The sequence below is a fragment of the Ictidomys tridecemlineatus genome, chromosome 10 (assembly GCF_052094955.1).
Source record: "Ictidomys tridecemlineatus isolate mIctTri1 chromosome 10, mIctTri1.hap1, whole genome shotgun sequence".
NCBI lineage: Eukaryota > Metazoa > Chordata > Mammalia > Rodentia > Sciuridae > Ictidomys > Ictidomys tridecemlineatus.
This window is the reverse complement of record NC_135486.1, coordinates 97,486,958-97,501,413: the sequence shown is the minus strand read 5'-3', so window position 1 is coordinate 97,501,413 and position 14,456 is coordinate 97,486,958. Positions and strand designations below refer to the sequence as shown.

General features: G+C 41.0%; 1 protein-coding gene across 14 annotated transcripts in view; it reads right to left on the bottom strand.

Moving 5' to 3' along the window:
- The window catches only part of Frmd4a (FERM domain containing 4A), a 571,051-nt gene that overhangs the window by 165,749 nt on the left and 390,846 nt on the right, over positions 1-14,456 (bottom strand). For all 14 annotated transcript variants that reach the window (XM_078023496.1, XM_040277346.2, XM_040277343.2 and 11 more), the window contains one exon: positions 7,712-7,777. In XM_078023496.1, coding sequence (XP_077879622.1) covers positions 7,712-7,777 — 66 coding nt within the window. The remainder of the gene's footprint in view (positions 1-7,711; positions 7,778-14,456) is intronic.

Genomic DNA, 14,456 nt, shown 5'->3' with positions numbered 1-14,456 from the left:
AGAAGGGTGGGTGCCACGCTGCACCTTCCCTCCCCTTTCTTCCATCTCCCTTCACGTTTGATTTGAGCCACATGAGATTGTCCTTTTTGGAGGAGAAAGTTGGCCAAATATTGGCAATTTCAAATGGTTACAATGATTGCATTTAAAAACAGGTTAAGGGGCTGGGGATGTAGCTCAGTGCTAGAGCGCTCACCTAGCAGGCATAAGGTACTGGGTTTGATCCTTGGCCCCACATAAAAATAAATAAATAAAACAAAGGTATTGTGTCCATCTACATCTGGTTAAAATTAGCATCAAGAGGGAAATGGGGTGCAAAAAAAAAAAGAGGAGGAGGTGGGGGAGGGGACAAAAGAAGGAGGGTTGCTAGGCAACCAGCAGCCTGGACCCGGTCAGTCTGGGAGCAGGAGATTCGGAGATGGCTTCTCTCCTCCCTCGCCCTGCACCTGGCTGGGCTGTCTGGCTCTGGAGCTGGGTGTGTGTGTGTGTGTTGGGGTAGGGGCAGAGAGGCCCAAACAGTGGCATCAATCTGCAGCATTCTGACACTTGGCCTTCTTTAATGTCCCCCCAGGGAGACAGAGATTTGCCTTTGTTCTCAACTATCTCAGAAAGAGAGCTCACCAACTTTTCTATAAAGGCTCTGGCTGGAGAAGGGAGATGTACAGAGCTCCCTTCCTCTTCCTCAAGGGGAAACTATTTCTCTGTTTGTCCCTGCCCCAACTGGTTTACGTTATGAATTTTTTTTTATTCTTCCATAACCACTAAATGAAGCTTTGGTTATATGTGGCGTTATTGTTACATAATCCATCTATGCTTTGTATCTTAACATTTATTTGCTTTGCATAGTATTTAAAATGTTAAATATTATCAACCACCCCCAGGGGCTAGAAAGACATCTGTTTTGCTCATTTGGTGATGTGCCCAGCTTCGCAGAGAGGAGCCTAATAAATGATGATGGCAATCATGCTGAAGTTTGAGGTCAGCCCAGCGCAGTGCTGCTCGACTCCCCTTCGGCTCTTGTTTGATGAGGTGGTCTGGTGGCCTGGGAGGTCCCGGACAGAAGGTCCATAACACTGAGCCCCTCTGTCTGCTCCCAGCCTCTGAGCACAGCGCCTTGGTCCTTGGCTGAGACAGTAACTTGGTGAATTCAGCACAGACAGGAGCAGATGGTAGACATGGATCACGCTTCAATAGATGACCCAGCCAACAAATCAGGACGAGCCCACCTGCCCACCCTGCTCAGTTGAGAAGATAGGGAATCAACTCTTTTTTTTTTTTTTTTTTTTTTGCAACATGTGCTTTGGGGAAATTCTTGGTTTACTTAGTAGAAAATAATTCTTTTGTAGTTTTACAAAAGAAGATTATTCAGCTCGGAAGTGGCTCAGGAGGCAGGGTGAAAGTGAGTGTGTATGCAGGTGTGTGCCCACATGGACAGAGCCCAAGTCTGTTAATTTATTCTATGCAGCACTATTAGAGTTCTATATTTTTTCAAAAGTCATATATGCTTTTTTTTTTTTTCCCTAGCCCTGGTAGGCCAGAATATTTACTTTGTCCTCAGTGCTACTTTGTTAAGAGCCCATAGGATCTCAGACTACGGGATAACCACAATGTCACTGTCAGAGAAGAGGGAAGGAAAGGATACAGTTATATCATCTACTGCCCTAGAAGGTTCTTCACACCTGCCAGTCTGAGGCTCACACATGATGCGAAAATCCTTTGTCCTGTGCATCGTGTGTCTAAATCTTCCCTGGATACGAGGAACTGAGTTCAAAGGAATGAAATGAGCCTGTGTACATCCATCTTCAGTTATAGACCTGAGATAAGTTCAAAGTCTTTTAATTCCTATCACTAGGTGGTAGGGGCCAGCCAAGCACCCACAGGTGAATTGCATTGTGAATTATGAATTACAGGTGAATTGTAGGTGCTCAGTGTATAAATCTGTTATGGTGCTGGGAAAAGAAAACTAGAAGCCACAAGCTCAAGATGCACATTTTAGTTATTATGTGATCTTGAGCAAGTTATTTAACCTCTGTGATTTTGTTTGCTTATCTGAGGTAGCACCTACTTCACCCAGTTATTGTAAGGATTTAATCAGATATACTCCGAATAAACTCTAAAAACAATTATAAAATGTAGTTAGTACTGTGCTGGACATCCAATATAAAATCTGGGCAACCTTAATGATTCTATTATGTTCATAATTTTTTCTCTTGTTTAGATTATTTTCTCTATCCTTCATCATTCGACAGAAACATAATGTGAGCCACAAAGTGAACCTAATATACATTTTTAATTTTTTGATGGCCATATTGAAGAAGGAAAAGAAAACAGGTGAGATTAATTTAAGCATATATTTTTCTTTAAGTATAGATTTTCTAATGTATCCAAAATACTAGCACTTCAACATGGAATCATCAATAAAAAATTACTAATAAAGCTTTTTACTTTTTGATATGAAGTCTTTAAAATCTGGGGTGTATTTTATACTTACAACACATCTTGAACTGTGCTCGTCATATCTGGAGCACTTGGTGGCCACCTGTGGCTGGTGGCTAGTGTCCCACACAACCCAGCTTTAGACCTTTCCTGATGCTTCTGTCCCCGAGGCTTCTTAAGGACTAGGAAGAACATGTGATATTCTGCAGCTATCTAGATGTTACCATTAATTCTCTTAAAAAAAATGCCAGTTAAGAGTTTGCTCCATTTCTCAGAATCCCGGGGACACTTTGTTCCTCTCTAATACTAGATGTGGCAGTTATAAACGTCCTGCCAGTGGCCACTGAGAGACTGGGTCAGAGGGGAGAGACACAGTTACCTTCAGGCAACTTGGAACTAGAACACAATCTCACATTATAGAGAAGCTTCTTACACAGACTGGCAGACTGTGGGATGGGGAGGATTCTGGTGTGTGAAGTTTTATCATGAAAATAAAGAAATTTGGCCAATGGAGCATAATATCTACTCACTTAAAGTGACAGACAAAGCAATACACCAAGAGAGTCTAAGGGGAAGAAGGCAAGGGTTTCTTTTCTTGTACTGGCCTGTTTTCCTAAAAGACAGGATGCCATACAGTATCCTAAGCCTCCAGGGAACCTAATAAGGAAGGGCCATACCTCAGCCATTCCATTCTAGTGAAAAATCCATCTTATTTTTTAGAAACTCAGGAGAAAGAGTCCAGAACCCTCCCTAGGGACAGCTTCCGGTGGTCCACTTATTGACTCTGTCTGCAAGTTCTTCTCAAAGTCTTCCTTAAATTATTTTTAGTACAGCTAAAGCACATCACCCTTTGTTTATTTTCAAGATGCTCCTCCAAATACACATTCATATAAAAAATTAAGAAAAATATTTTAAAGGAGCATCGATAGGAAGACAAGACTTGAGAATTTAACACTAAACCAACCTGGCACCTCATTTTCTGGCTACATAAGACTCAGGAAGAGGTAAACTCAGGGACATGGATGACACTGGCCTCTCTCAAATTTTGATCAGGCTTTTTGAGATGAATTTTGAACTGGGGAAATAATTTCAGATGACACAGCAAAAGACTGCAAACTGAACTTAACGGCGACCTGGCTGTGTGATCTGCCACCCACCCAAGGCCTGCTCCTGAACAGTCACCCCATCCTTACAGCTGCTCTCAGTGGAATTTAAGGACATAAGGAGTTACATGGCAAAGACACAGGTGTCAGGAAATTGCCTGTGGATTAAGGATTAATTCCTAGTATGTGCACTGTTGACCTTCTGCCCTCCCCCATTATAGGCAATGTGCAATTTGCTGGGGACAATCAGGGCTTTGGGAGCACAGATTACACATAGTAATCTCAAAGTGCTGTCAAGAATAAACATTAAATACTAGAATTACTGCTTTTTTTTCTGTAACCTAGAGAAAGGAAATTGTTATGCTCAGAGTGGTCAGGATTACACCACGGCATGACATTATCTTCGAGGCTGGCTGGTTCCCAGAATCCTCCGGAAGGCAAGCAACTCTTGACAGTGGCCAGCCAGGGAGTGAGCTGCTGATGCCATGGTATTTGCGCTGGAGGCAGGCTCCTGCTTCTGAGGAGCTGCATGCAGGCGTGAATGAGTCTCCTTGCCTGCTAGCTAGGAGCTACAAACTATACCTGGCACCTCTGCCACTTCCTACAAATGTCTTTCGATCATTCACCTTGTATAAATGCAATCACCTTGTTGGAAACTCTGCTTCTCTGTGGGAGACAAATACTTCCTCTAAACCTGCCCCTCTACCTTACAAAGCTTGGTAGGAAAATTAAGGTCCCTTTTCCAACTCTCCCCACCCCTACCAGGCCAAAAGGTCTCAAAAGGCACCGCTTAGCTTAGTCCAAGGCTCACAACAAAAATCCTGAAATCATTCTTAACAACACTTTTTTAAAAAAATTTTTTAAATTTTTTAATTTTTCGGCAGACACAACATCTTTGTTTGTATGTGGTGCTGAGGATCGAACCCAGGCCGCACGCATGCCAGGGGATCACTTTACCACTTGAGCCACACCCCCAGCCCCAACAACACTTTCAATATTTAATACATTTTGGCGACCAAAGCAGAAATGACTCTGAAAGTTATCACCCTACAAACACAAAATACCAAAATGTTCTGTGCTATTAAAAACTCAAAAAAGGGGCTGGGGTTGTGGCTCAGTGGTAGAGCGCTTGCCTCGCACGTGTGAGACCCTGGATTCAATCCTCATCACCACATAAAAATAAATAAAAAAAATAAAGACATTGTGCCCATGTATAACTAAAAAAACAAACAAAACAAAACAAAAAAACTCAAAAAATGGTCCAAGTAAATTTCAGAATAGGGACTGGCCTGAGAAAAGATTCTGCCTTATATTGCTGGACAACAGAACTTTATAGAGGAGAAATAAAATTCATGTATTTTAGTTTTTGTCCATCAGTTTTAACCTTATGTCTCCAAGTTTTGCTAAAGCCCACTCTACAATGGACCTTAGAATCTTTCCATAAACACACACACACACACACACACACACACAATTTAAAAACAACAACAACAACTATTTCTTCCTCCCTCCTGCCCTCTCTCTCTTTCTTTCTTTTAGAGACAGGGTCTTGCCGAGTTGGTGAGGGATTCGCTAAGTTGCTGAGGCAGGCTTTGAACTTTCGATCCTCCTGCCTCAGCCTCCCAAACCACCGGGACTACAGGTGTGTACCACTGCACCTACCTAGCTACAGATAATGTTTCATCTGTGCTAAACAAGTCCCCTGCCAAGCAGTTGGTACTATGGCAAGAAGTCCTTAAAGGAGGTAATAGGGAGGTACCTGAAGGTTCATACATTCTTTCATTCAATCAGAGTTTATTTAGTGACATCAGGTGACAGGCATTGGCCTGGGTACTGGGGACTCTAGATGCAGACCCAAGCCTCAAATTGCTGGGGGCTCTGGGAAATGGGAAAAAGTTAACAAGCAATGGTGACAAGGCTTGATCCCATTGGGGTAAAAAAAGGAAAAAAACCACAGGGCAGCAGTAGCTAAAACCCAGATGTGAGGAGGGTGGTGGGAGGCTCAGGGAAAGCCTTTGGGGTGGGGTGGGGGAGTGTCCTGAATGGAAACTAGCCAGGCTGAGGGGAGGCGTGTGAAGGAAAGCATTCAGGGAAGAGGGAATTCCATGCAGAAAGTATTCCATCCAGGGGCAGCAAAAGCCCAGTTCCTCTTGCTTAACCTAGTTCAACATCTTCTTGATTTTGCAGGGTTGAGGACAATTTTTCCCAAATGTGCACATCAGTAACTAAACATGTTTTCTGTGACTCAAGTCCACCCTGGCTGCCCCCATTCAGATTTTCCCAGGGCCAAGGCACAGTAACTGGACTGCCACTCGAGTTCTCATTTCCTGCCCCAGAATATGGCCCCCTTCTAAGGCCCTAAGCATGGATTTAGGAAAAGCCTATAAAACACACCAGAGAGAGCACTCACACACCTATAAACTCTTCATCTAATTCCTGACAATACAAAGCATCTGATGTGGGTCATAGAGAGATTCTACTAATTGAAAATGTCTTGCTCGACTTAATAGGTTTCCTTTATTGCTGCATTCACCCCGATCCAAACACAAGTCTGACTTTTAACAAGACTAGAGGCCATAGAATCTAACCTGATAAGGACCTAATCTAAGATAGGGGATAACTCTATGCACAGGCATAAATTCATCACAGCATTTATCTGCAATAGTGGAAAAATAATTTTTAAAAAATACTTAAAAGTGCTCAAATGGGTGAATGGTTAGATAATAACATTATATCCTTTCTGGAATTTTTGCAACTTTTAACAAAGATGACAACTTATAATGTGCTGGGAAACATTAGCAAAGGACAATATTAAGTGGAAAGAGAAAATATATACAATCATACAACTATTATGCTTACAACCATGCAAAAAATATAAATATGAAAAATTCTGGAAAGACATGCACCAAAATGAGAACAGTATTTGAATTAGTGTGATGTGATTATGAATCTTTCTCTAGTTTGTCTAGTTCCTTTACTGCATTTATAATACTTTTCAAATCAACTTTTTAAAAAAATCATTTATTTTTTTTAGTTGTAGTTGGACACAATACCTTTATTTTATTTACTTATTTTTATGTGGTGCTGAGGACCAGACCCAGGGCCTTGCATGTGCTAAGTGAGTGCTCTACCGCTGAGCCACAACCCCAGCCCTAGAATCAACTCTTAAAAGTTTGCAAGCTCAAAGCACCAACTCTTAAAGTTTGCAGTCTGAACATTTTTAAATCCAAGCAGCATGAACAAGACACCAGAGACTGCACGTGGATCTCCCCTCTGCAACGCACTATTTCTCTGAGAACGAGCCAGTGGGCATCATTCCAGCCCTCTGATGAACTGTAGCATCTTTATGACAAAATGTTCTGGGGGACAAGACGTAACCCCCTCAGAACCTGAGACAGGCATTTGAGAACATCAGCCAAAGGGTGGGGGGGTTATAAAAGTTGAAGATGAACAATGGATTTTAAAGCTCTTTAAATCAGGTTCAGAAACATCACCATTCTTTCGACTCTGGGGGAAAAAAACAAAACAAAACAATGCTCTTTTCAAAAACAAGGTGAACAAGACCAGGGTCTGTGATGGCTAATGACTTCTCTGACCCCAATGTGTTCTCAGTTTGGGGAGAAATTGGCTGATTTCCTGTGTCTCAGCTTCTCCAGATGTTCACCAGTGATGGTGACGTCCACCCAGGGGATGGGGGGAAGGAAGGGGGCCACTTAGCCCTTAGAGGGAAGACAGAGCACAGAGACTGTTTCTCTTTCTTCACAACTACAAGAGCTCAACTTGAAAAGAATGAACTGTTTTCCATCCCCTCTGAGCAAGGGAGTCTAAATCAGTTTTAGTTACAGCAAGAATTATTACTTAGGTTCCATTACAGTTAACTCCTTCTCAGAAGAGAGAATAGCTAATGGCAGTTGTGGAATTTCCTCTTCTAGAGATTGGAACAATAGGTTAGATATACATCTGGCCTTGAACGCCCAAGGCACAGCATCCACAGAAACAGACTGAACAAAAATAGTACACATACAAAACTTGAGGTGTGTCCCTGCCATTCTCCTACCGATTTTAATAGAGATTTAAAACCAGTTGACATCGTGTCCCTCTATCCTCTGCTGAAGCAACCTCTGGATCTCATTAAATTCAGAAGAAACATTGAAGGTTGACCAGCAAAGATTTACCTGAACTAGGAGTTCCAGCTTCCTGTCATCAAGAAGATGGACTTGACATCGACGGCCCTCCGTCATCTACAAGGAAAAAGAAATGGTGGTCACTGAGAGTCTAGAGAATCACACAAAGGGTCAGAGGGTCCCAAGCTGGACGGATTGCTTCATTCATTGGTTCATGCATTTGAAAATCTTTATTGAGCACTTCCTATATACATACAGGGTGCTGTTCTGGGAGCTGGGTGTACAGTGGCATACAAGGAAAGGTCTCTGACCTTGTGGAACTTACATTCTCACAGAGAAAACATGAAATAAATCTGCAAATACAAACAGAACATACACCAAGTGGTGGTATTAGTCATTCTTCCTTTCTTCTTCTATTCAATAACCATATTGCCATAAGTGAGATCATCTCCAGGGAGCAGATGGCCACTCAATGGCAACTGAGTTTGATTTTTGTGTTAGCTAAGCATCTCCTCTCCTCCTGTATGACATGAGTCCCTACAGTGCTGTCATCAATTACAGGACAGCCCTGGAGATAATGTCCATAGATAACCCTGACTCCTGTCCCTTATGCCTTTCAGGACTGCTATCTCTTAGCAATACACCAGAAAGGTAGGGCACTGAGACCAGCACCAGGAGACCCAAGGGTAGGCATGGCTCTGATGGTTCCCAGCTGCAGGATTTTATTCATCTCTGCACCCCAGGCTCATATACAGAAACAAATGGGCTGGGCCTGATGACACACTTGTGAAGGTTTCAACTATATTTCTAGAAGGATGGATCCCTGATCTGTAGCATTTTCTGGAGCCCTGGCAGCATCCTCAAAAATAAAAACAAAAAAAAAAACAATCCTCTGAAGAGCAAGGCCCCTCACGTGTCAGGTGGCCATGGCTCTAACCCATAAACTGACATGCTGCACAACAAATACCTTCACTACATCTGATGTCAGCTTACTGTTATGACAAAGAATTGACAGTTATCCAACATCAGATAAATAATCTCGAGAGTGCTAATAATGGCAAAGTGTAGTAAAATAATCCGGACATCATGCCCTTTGAATATGACCTGGGCTTTTAAAATAATGCATTTAATTATGAATTTATACAATTTAATTTTAATAATGGCTATGCTTGACAACTGGCACCCCGTTGTCATTCTGAAAATGTAGCAATTAGCTCCCACAAAGTGGTGTGAGTTGTTCCAACACCACAGTGTAGGTCAGATGACCCATAAGGTTCCTTCCTGCCCCTCCTGCCCAGTATTTTACATGACTCAACAGTGCTCTTGAAGGACACCTTTCCCCCAGTGACCAGTCACCTTAAGCAAATCAAAAGAAAGGATGCACAGAAGCAGATCCTGACACTGTCCCATTACATGGCCATAAGTTCTCACGAGCACTCTCTCCAGGGAAGGTGGAAAAAGCGTTGTATTCAACAGGAATAGTTCTCTGACCAGGAGCATGTCCGGAGTTCTCCTAGAGCCCTAGGAGAAAATCCCCTTATTCCCTCCTCAAAGCAGTCAGCCCACCATGCTCCCATCAATTCTGAGTTCCCCAGTTAAAGGGTCTTGATCAAAATAGACGGAACTGGACACTATCATGCTAAGTGAAATAAGCCAATCCCCCCAAACCAAAGCCCCAAATGTTCTCTATGATATGCGGATGCTAACACACAATAAAGGAAAAGGAAAATAAAAGTTCATTGGATTAGACTAAGGGGAATGAAGGGAAGGGGAGGGGGTTGGGAATAGGAAAGACAGTAGAATGGATTTGCCATAATTTTCCAAATGTTCATATGTGAATACACAACCAGTGAAACTCCACATCATGTACAACACAAGAATGGGAAGTTATGCTCCATGGATGTACAACTTGTCAAAATACATTCTACTGTCACATATTTCTCAAAAGAAACATATAAAAAAATTTAAAAAAAAGAAGAAAAAGAACAAAACAGCATGGTCTGCTTGGATAAGTCTAATCTCAAATGCTTCTTGATTTTAGGCTATAACAACTCAGCAGTCAAACTTCACAGGCACTCTAACAAAAAGACTTAACTGGGCTAAAAATGAGGTAAAACTTCAGCCCAAAGGCTCACCAGTTTGCACAAACAAGCCAGAACACTCAGTTATGGACATGAGATGGGTTCTGTGCAAAGTTCTTTGTACACAAGGTTGGTTGTTAATTGCTTCAGTTGAAAAACAGGTTCAAAGTTCTATTAGAATTCATCAACCTTACACATAGTAGGCATCCTAATTGAGTGACTTAATTTGAAAAAAAAATTACTTCTTTTCAATCAGTCCACTACCAAGTCCAATGAAAGTCGTTACAATTTTAAATTAAACCAAATCTGTGCTGCAATGCCAATATGTACAAATGATTCATTTTTTTAAAAAAAAAAAAAGACAACAAAGTGCAAAATGCTGATTTCAAATTTCAGTTGGGTAATTAATAGCAACTTCGTAGCTACTCTGGATAAAATTCTGGAGTCACAGAAATTCAGCTCTCCCTGGAAAGTTTAATAGAGTGGAAGTTCTAGGAAGGAAAGTGGTTCCACTGTTCTATGTATTATTTTGAAATTTAAAAAAGATATATTTATCACAGGTTTGAGATAATTCCCCAAAGCTCAAGGATTAGAAGAGTTTTATGCAAGAAAGGCTGCTTGTCTTTCATATCTTCCAAACACAAAGTTTTGAGCTTCATTACGTTGTAAAAGTTTGAGTGTATACACATGCTTTCAAATGATTTGTTCAGGTTCTACCAAATTTTATGAAAACAATTTGGTATCTGAAAGACATTACTCCATTAAGTAAAGTTTTAATCACAGTGATTAAAAAAAAAATGGGTAGTACAATCACTTTCTCAAAATATTTCCAAGCACATAAAGTTCACACTTAAAACTTTTACCCCAAGGGTCTTATTTTCATCTAAAAAAATAAAATTTTCATTAAGTTAAATAATGTCACTTTATGTGCTGTGTATAGAGATGTTAGTATCTAGTCTTTGGGATTTTGCAAGCATGCTCCAGATTTTAATGCCTCCCTTGTCAAAAGCAAAATCTACCTGCAAGAAACTGGTACAGAGGAATAAGCTGAAACAGACACTTGGGTTTGAATCATGATGTTTTTCAAGGTACGACCTTCTTTTGACAGTATGGCTGGGGTTTGTTTCTCAAAGTGCACTGTTTGCTCTTCCATTCTCCAGTAAGACTGGAGTTCCCTGTTTTCATCAGAGGTTCAGAAAAGGTTCATCCTCGTGGGTGTGGACAGAGAAAGAGGAGACATCTGTAGCTTTGTTTGCCTTGCCAGGCACAGTGAAAATTTCTTCTGAATACTAACAATTGTAAAATAATATTGCTTTTTTTTTTCTTCCCCTTTCATTTTCAGCTGCTCAGGCACAATCAGAGTCCTGGCATCACCCTCAAAGGAAATCCTTTGGAGAACAAGGCTTCGCAGAGACGTCAGCTGGCTACCATCCCAACCATAAATCATATTCTGCAAAAAAGTTCTATACCAAGCACAGGCCTGCCAAGTGCTCTGTGCCTCTAAGGGATATATGGAAAAGAGTGATTTTGAAAGTGAGGTGTCCACCTTGATTTATCCAACTTTGCTGTTAACTTACACTCCTAATCATCAAGACTGCATCAGTAAGGGAAGACACATATGATTCTAACCTAAGTGGGCATAGCAGAACATGAAACAATATGTGTGCTATGAAGCAGCCAATAAAATTGTCATGAAAATGGATGGGATTAGAAGGCAAAATCAAAATAGTTGATGTACTAGGGTAGAGACTCCTGGGTGGCTCCTCTTCACCCCCCACTCCCACCCAAATATTATTTCTCAACTTGTTCCTTTTCTCCGCCGCCCGCCCCCGACCCCCAGTTAAAAGAGTCCTGAAAAAGAAACTTTATCTAGAAAGATGAATGAGATTGTTTGAAGTCAGACATAGGAAATGGAGCCTGACAAGATTCTTACTCAGCCAATTCACTTAGATGGCTTCTATTTTTAACACGTAAAATCAAGTTTATGAATTTAAAAATGAGAATTAAAGTTGTCACACAATCCAAATACTCAAGACTGAATGTCTGACACATTCTCTGTCTGTAGAGAATTAATAGGTAGCCAACTGTGACTGGAAGTGATTCCTGGAGTACAAAAGCTGGGAAGAGGGGGTTCATAAATACCCATGTCTGAGGGTGTCTGTCTATGACAGCCTGATACAATCCCAATGGTGAAGGGACTATTGCTCAGATGTGATAGGGAAGTCTCCTCTTTGGGGCATGACTTAAAGAAAACAATCAACAAATAACTAGCGAAAATAGCAAATAAATAAACAGGAATGACTAAATGGTGACTTCAGAATACTCTGTGGGGGGAGGTGCAGGGTGCCCAGTTCAGGGATTTGCTTTTTCTTGTTGAGGTTCAGATTTGCAACAGCCATAGCCCAGCAACTTTGAAAGTACTCTGCCCACATCACGCAGGGATATGGAAGGCAATGGAAATCAATGTTTGGCCAACTTTTTCTTAAAGACACTATAAACATTCTGAGTGAGAAAACCTCAGATATGTTTTATTAAGAATATTTTCTCTTCTAATATAAAGCCAAGTCCATCCCATTTTCATGTGCTTCTTATTATCACTTTTTTCTCCATACCACATACTTTTTCTCTGTCTTAAGGTTTAGTGACTGTTTAGATGTCCTCTCTTCCTCCTTTCTTGCTCCTCACCAAACATTTTACATATCATGGTATACATATATGCAGGAAGAGCTCCAAAGAAATAATCCTAGTTTTGCTATTAATTGTATTTTTGTAGAAACGTAATGCAAGTATACAAATGGTAACACATCCATTTGAAGATATCAGATTCTGAATTCAAAAAAAAAAAAAAAGCATCGTTTAAAATCAAAACTAAGCCAGGCACAATACAGAATGCCTGCAATCTCAGCTACTTGGGGGTCTGAGGCAGGAGGATCTCAAGTTCAAGGCTAACCTGGGCAATTTGGCAAGACTCTGTTTCAAAACAAACAAATACATAAAATGGGCTAAGGATGTAGCTCAGTGGTAAAGTGCTAGCCTAGCATGTGTGAGGACCTGGGTTCCACCCCCAGTACTGCAAAAATAAATAAATAAATAAATAAATAAATAAATAAATAAATAAATAAATAAATAAATAAAAACTGAAACAAATAGTCAATTGACACATGTTGCTATTCTATTTTCTCAGTGTCTTGAGGCTAATTTACACTGCAACTGTTATGGTGAAGATGCTGGAGGCAAGGGATCGGGAAGGGGTTGAGCAATTTGGATAGCTCTGTCAGGTAATGCCCACAGGCCTGCAAAAAAAGTTTTAACTTAGTTACCACATGCCTACTTGTATGTCTCTGTGCAAAAGAAGTTTCTGAGTTGTAACTCACATTTATTTTTCTGACAATAAATTTATGAGATGATAAAATAAAAAAATGTTAATGACTCAGGATGATACAAAATGAAGAATGAACATTTTCAAGACATGTTTTGTTTAGGAAAATTACCAATAGTCTCTAAATAACTTCAAATGCCATCTTTGAAACTTTATTATCAAAGCAAAAATTCAGAGCTCAAAAGCATCCAAGCCAAGCCCAAACATGGAGAATTGCTTCTTGTGGCAATCCTTCCCGCATAGGGTTCCTTACAATGCAGGCTATCCTAAGGATGCCGGATGCATTACAACAGCACCTCACAATCTGCCCTTTGACCCAGGCTGTTTTGTGGCTCTGAAGGAAATTCCAAGGCTATGACTACAACTTCCAAGTACAAGTCATTGTTGGAGCCCAGCTTTCTGGGTCACCTCAAAAGTGTCAAAGTCCTCTGTCCGCTCTGAAAAATGAAGGCCTAAGGACCATCTAGGTACCCAAAAGCTGCAAGATCACGGAATCTCAATAATCATGGGCATTTCCTACCTAGGAGGAAATGAATGAGGAGTTGCTCATTTACTGCAACTCCAGGAATTCCAGCTGATGGAAAATATGCAGATAAGGAGGACTTTGGGCCATTTAAAATTTGTTAGAAATATTCAGCTCATTCCCTTTCCACTCTGAATTTGCACCCTGTCCATAAGAGGTTAACTGTAGTGGGTACAAAGACCTCTGCTCAGAACCATTAACGTTTAAATGGATAGGGCCATTTTTATGATACATTTTATCTTGGCCTGATTTATCTCAAACATTTTTTTAAATGCTATCATTTAAAAATCAGATAATAGTGGAAGGAAAGGAAGAACACATGCTGCACATCAGAAGTCTCATTCAGAGAAACTGACCTTGTCCCTATCTTGTTCCATGACCTTTGCCAAATTTTTCCACCTCTGTCATTATGCAGACTCCTCCGCACTCAGAACACACCCAGGAGTGCCTCTGAGGCTGGCTGAAAATAGCTGTAAGTTTATAAAACCCAGATGAAAATTCTTGAGTGGCCCTGTTAGAAACAAATTCACATGAAAATGCAAAGTAACATAAAGGTTGAATGGGCAACGCTCTCTCCCAAGCTCAACCTGCTGTGTGCGCCTTGGATGAGGTTGGAACTGGCTGGGGACAGTGCTGTAATGGAGGATCTTTGGTAAAGGTACTCTAGTGATTCAGCTGCTGCTTGGGTTTCTCTTTGCCTTCAGCCAAAGAAAATTTGATCTAGCAAAAAAGAGAAGCTATGCTGTCATGGGCTGTGCTCAGGGCACCAGGACAGTGGAGGGCTGCTGCATTTAAGGGGCCCTGATGCCACTA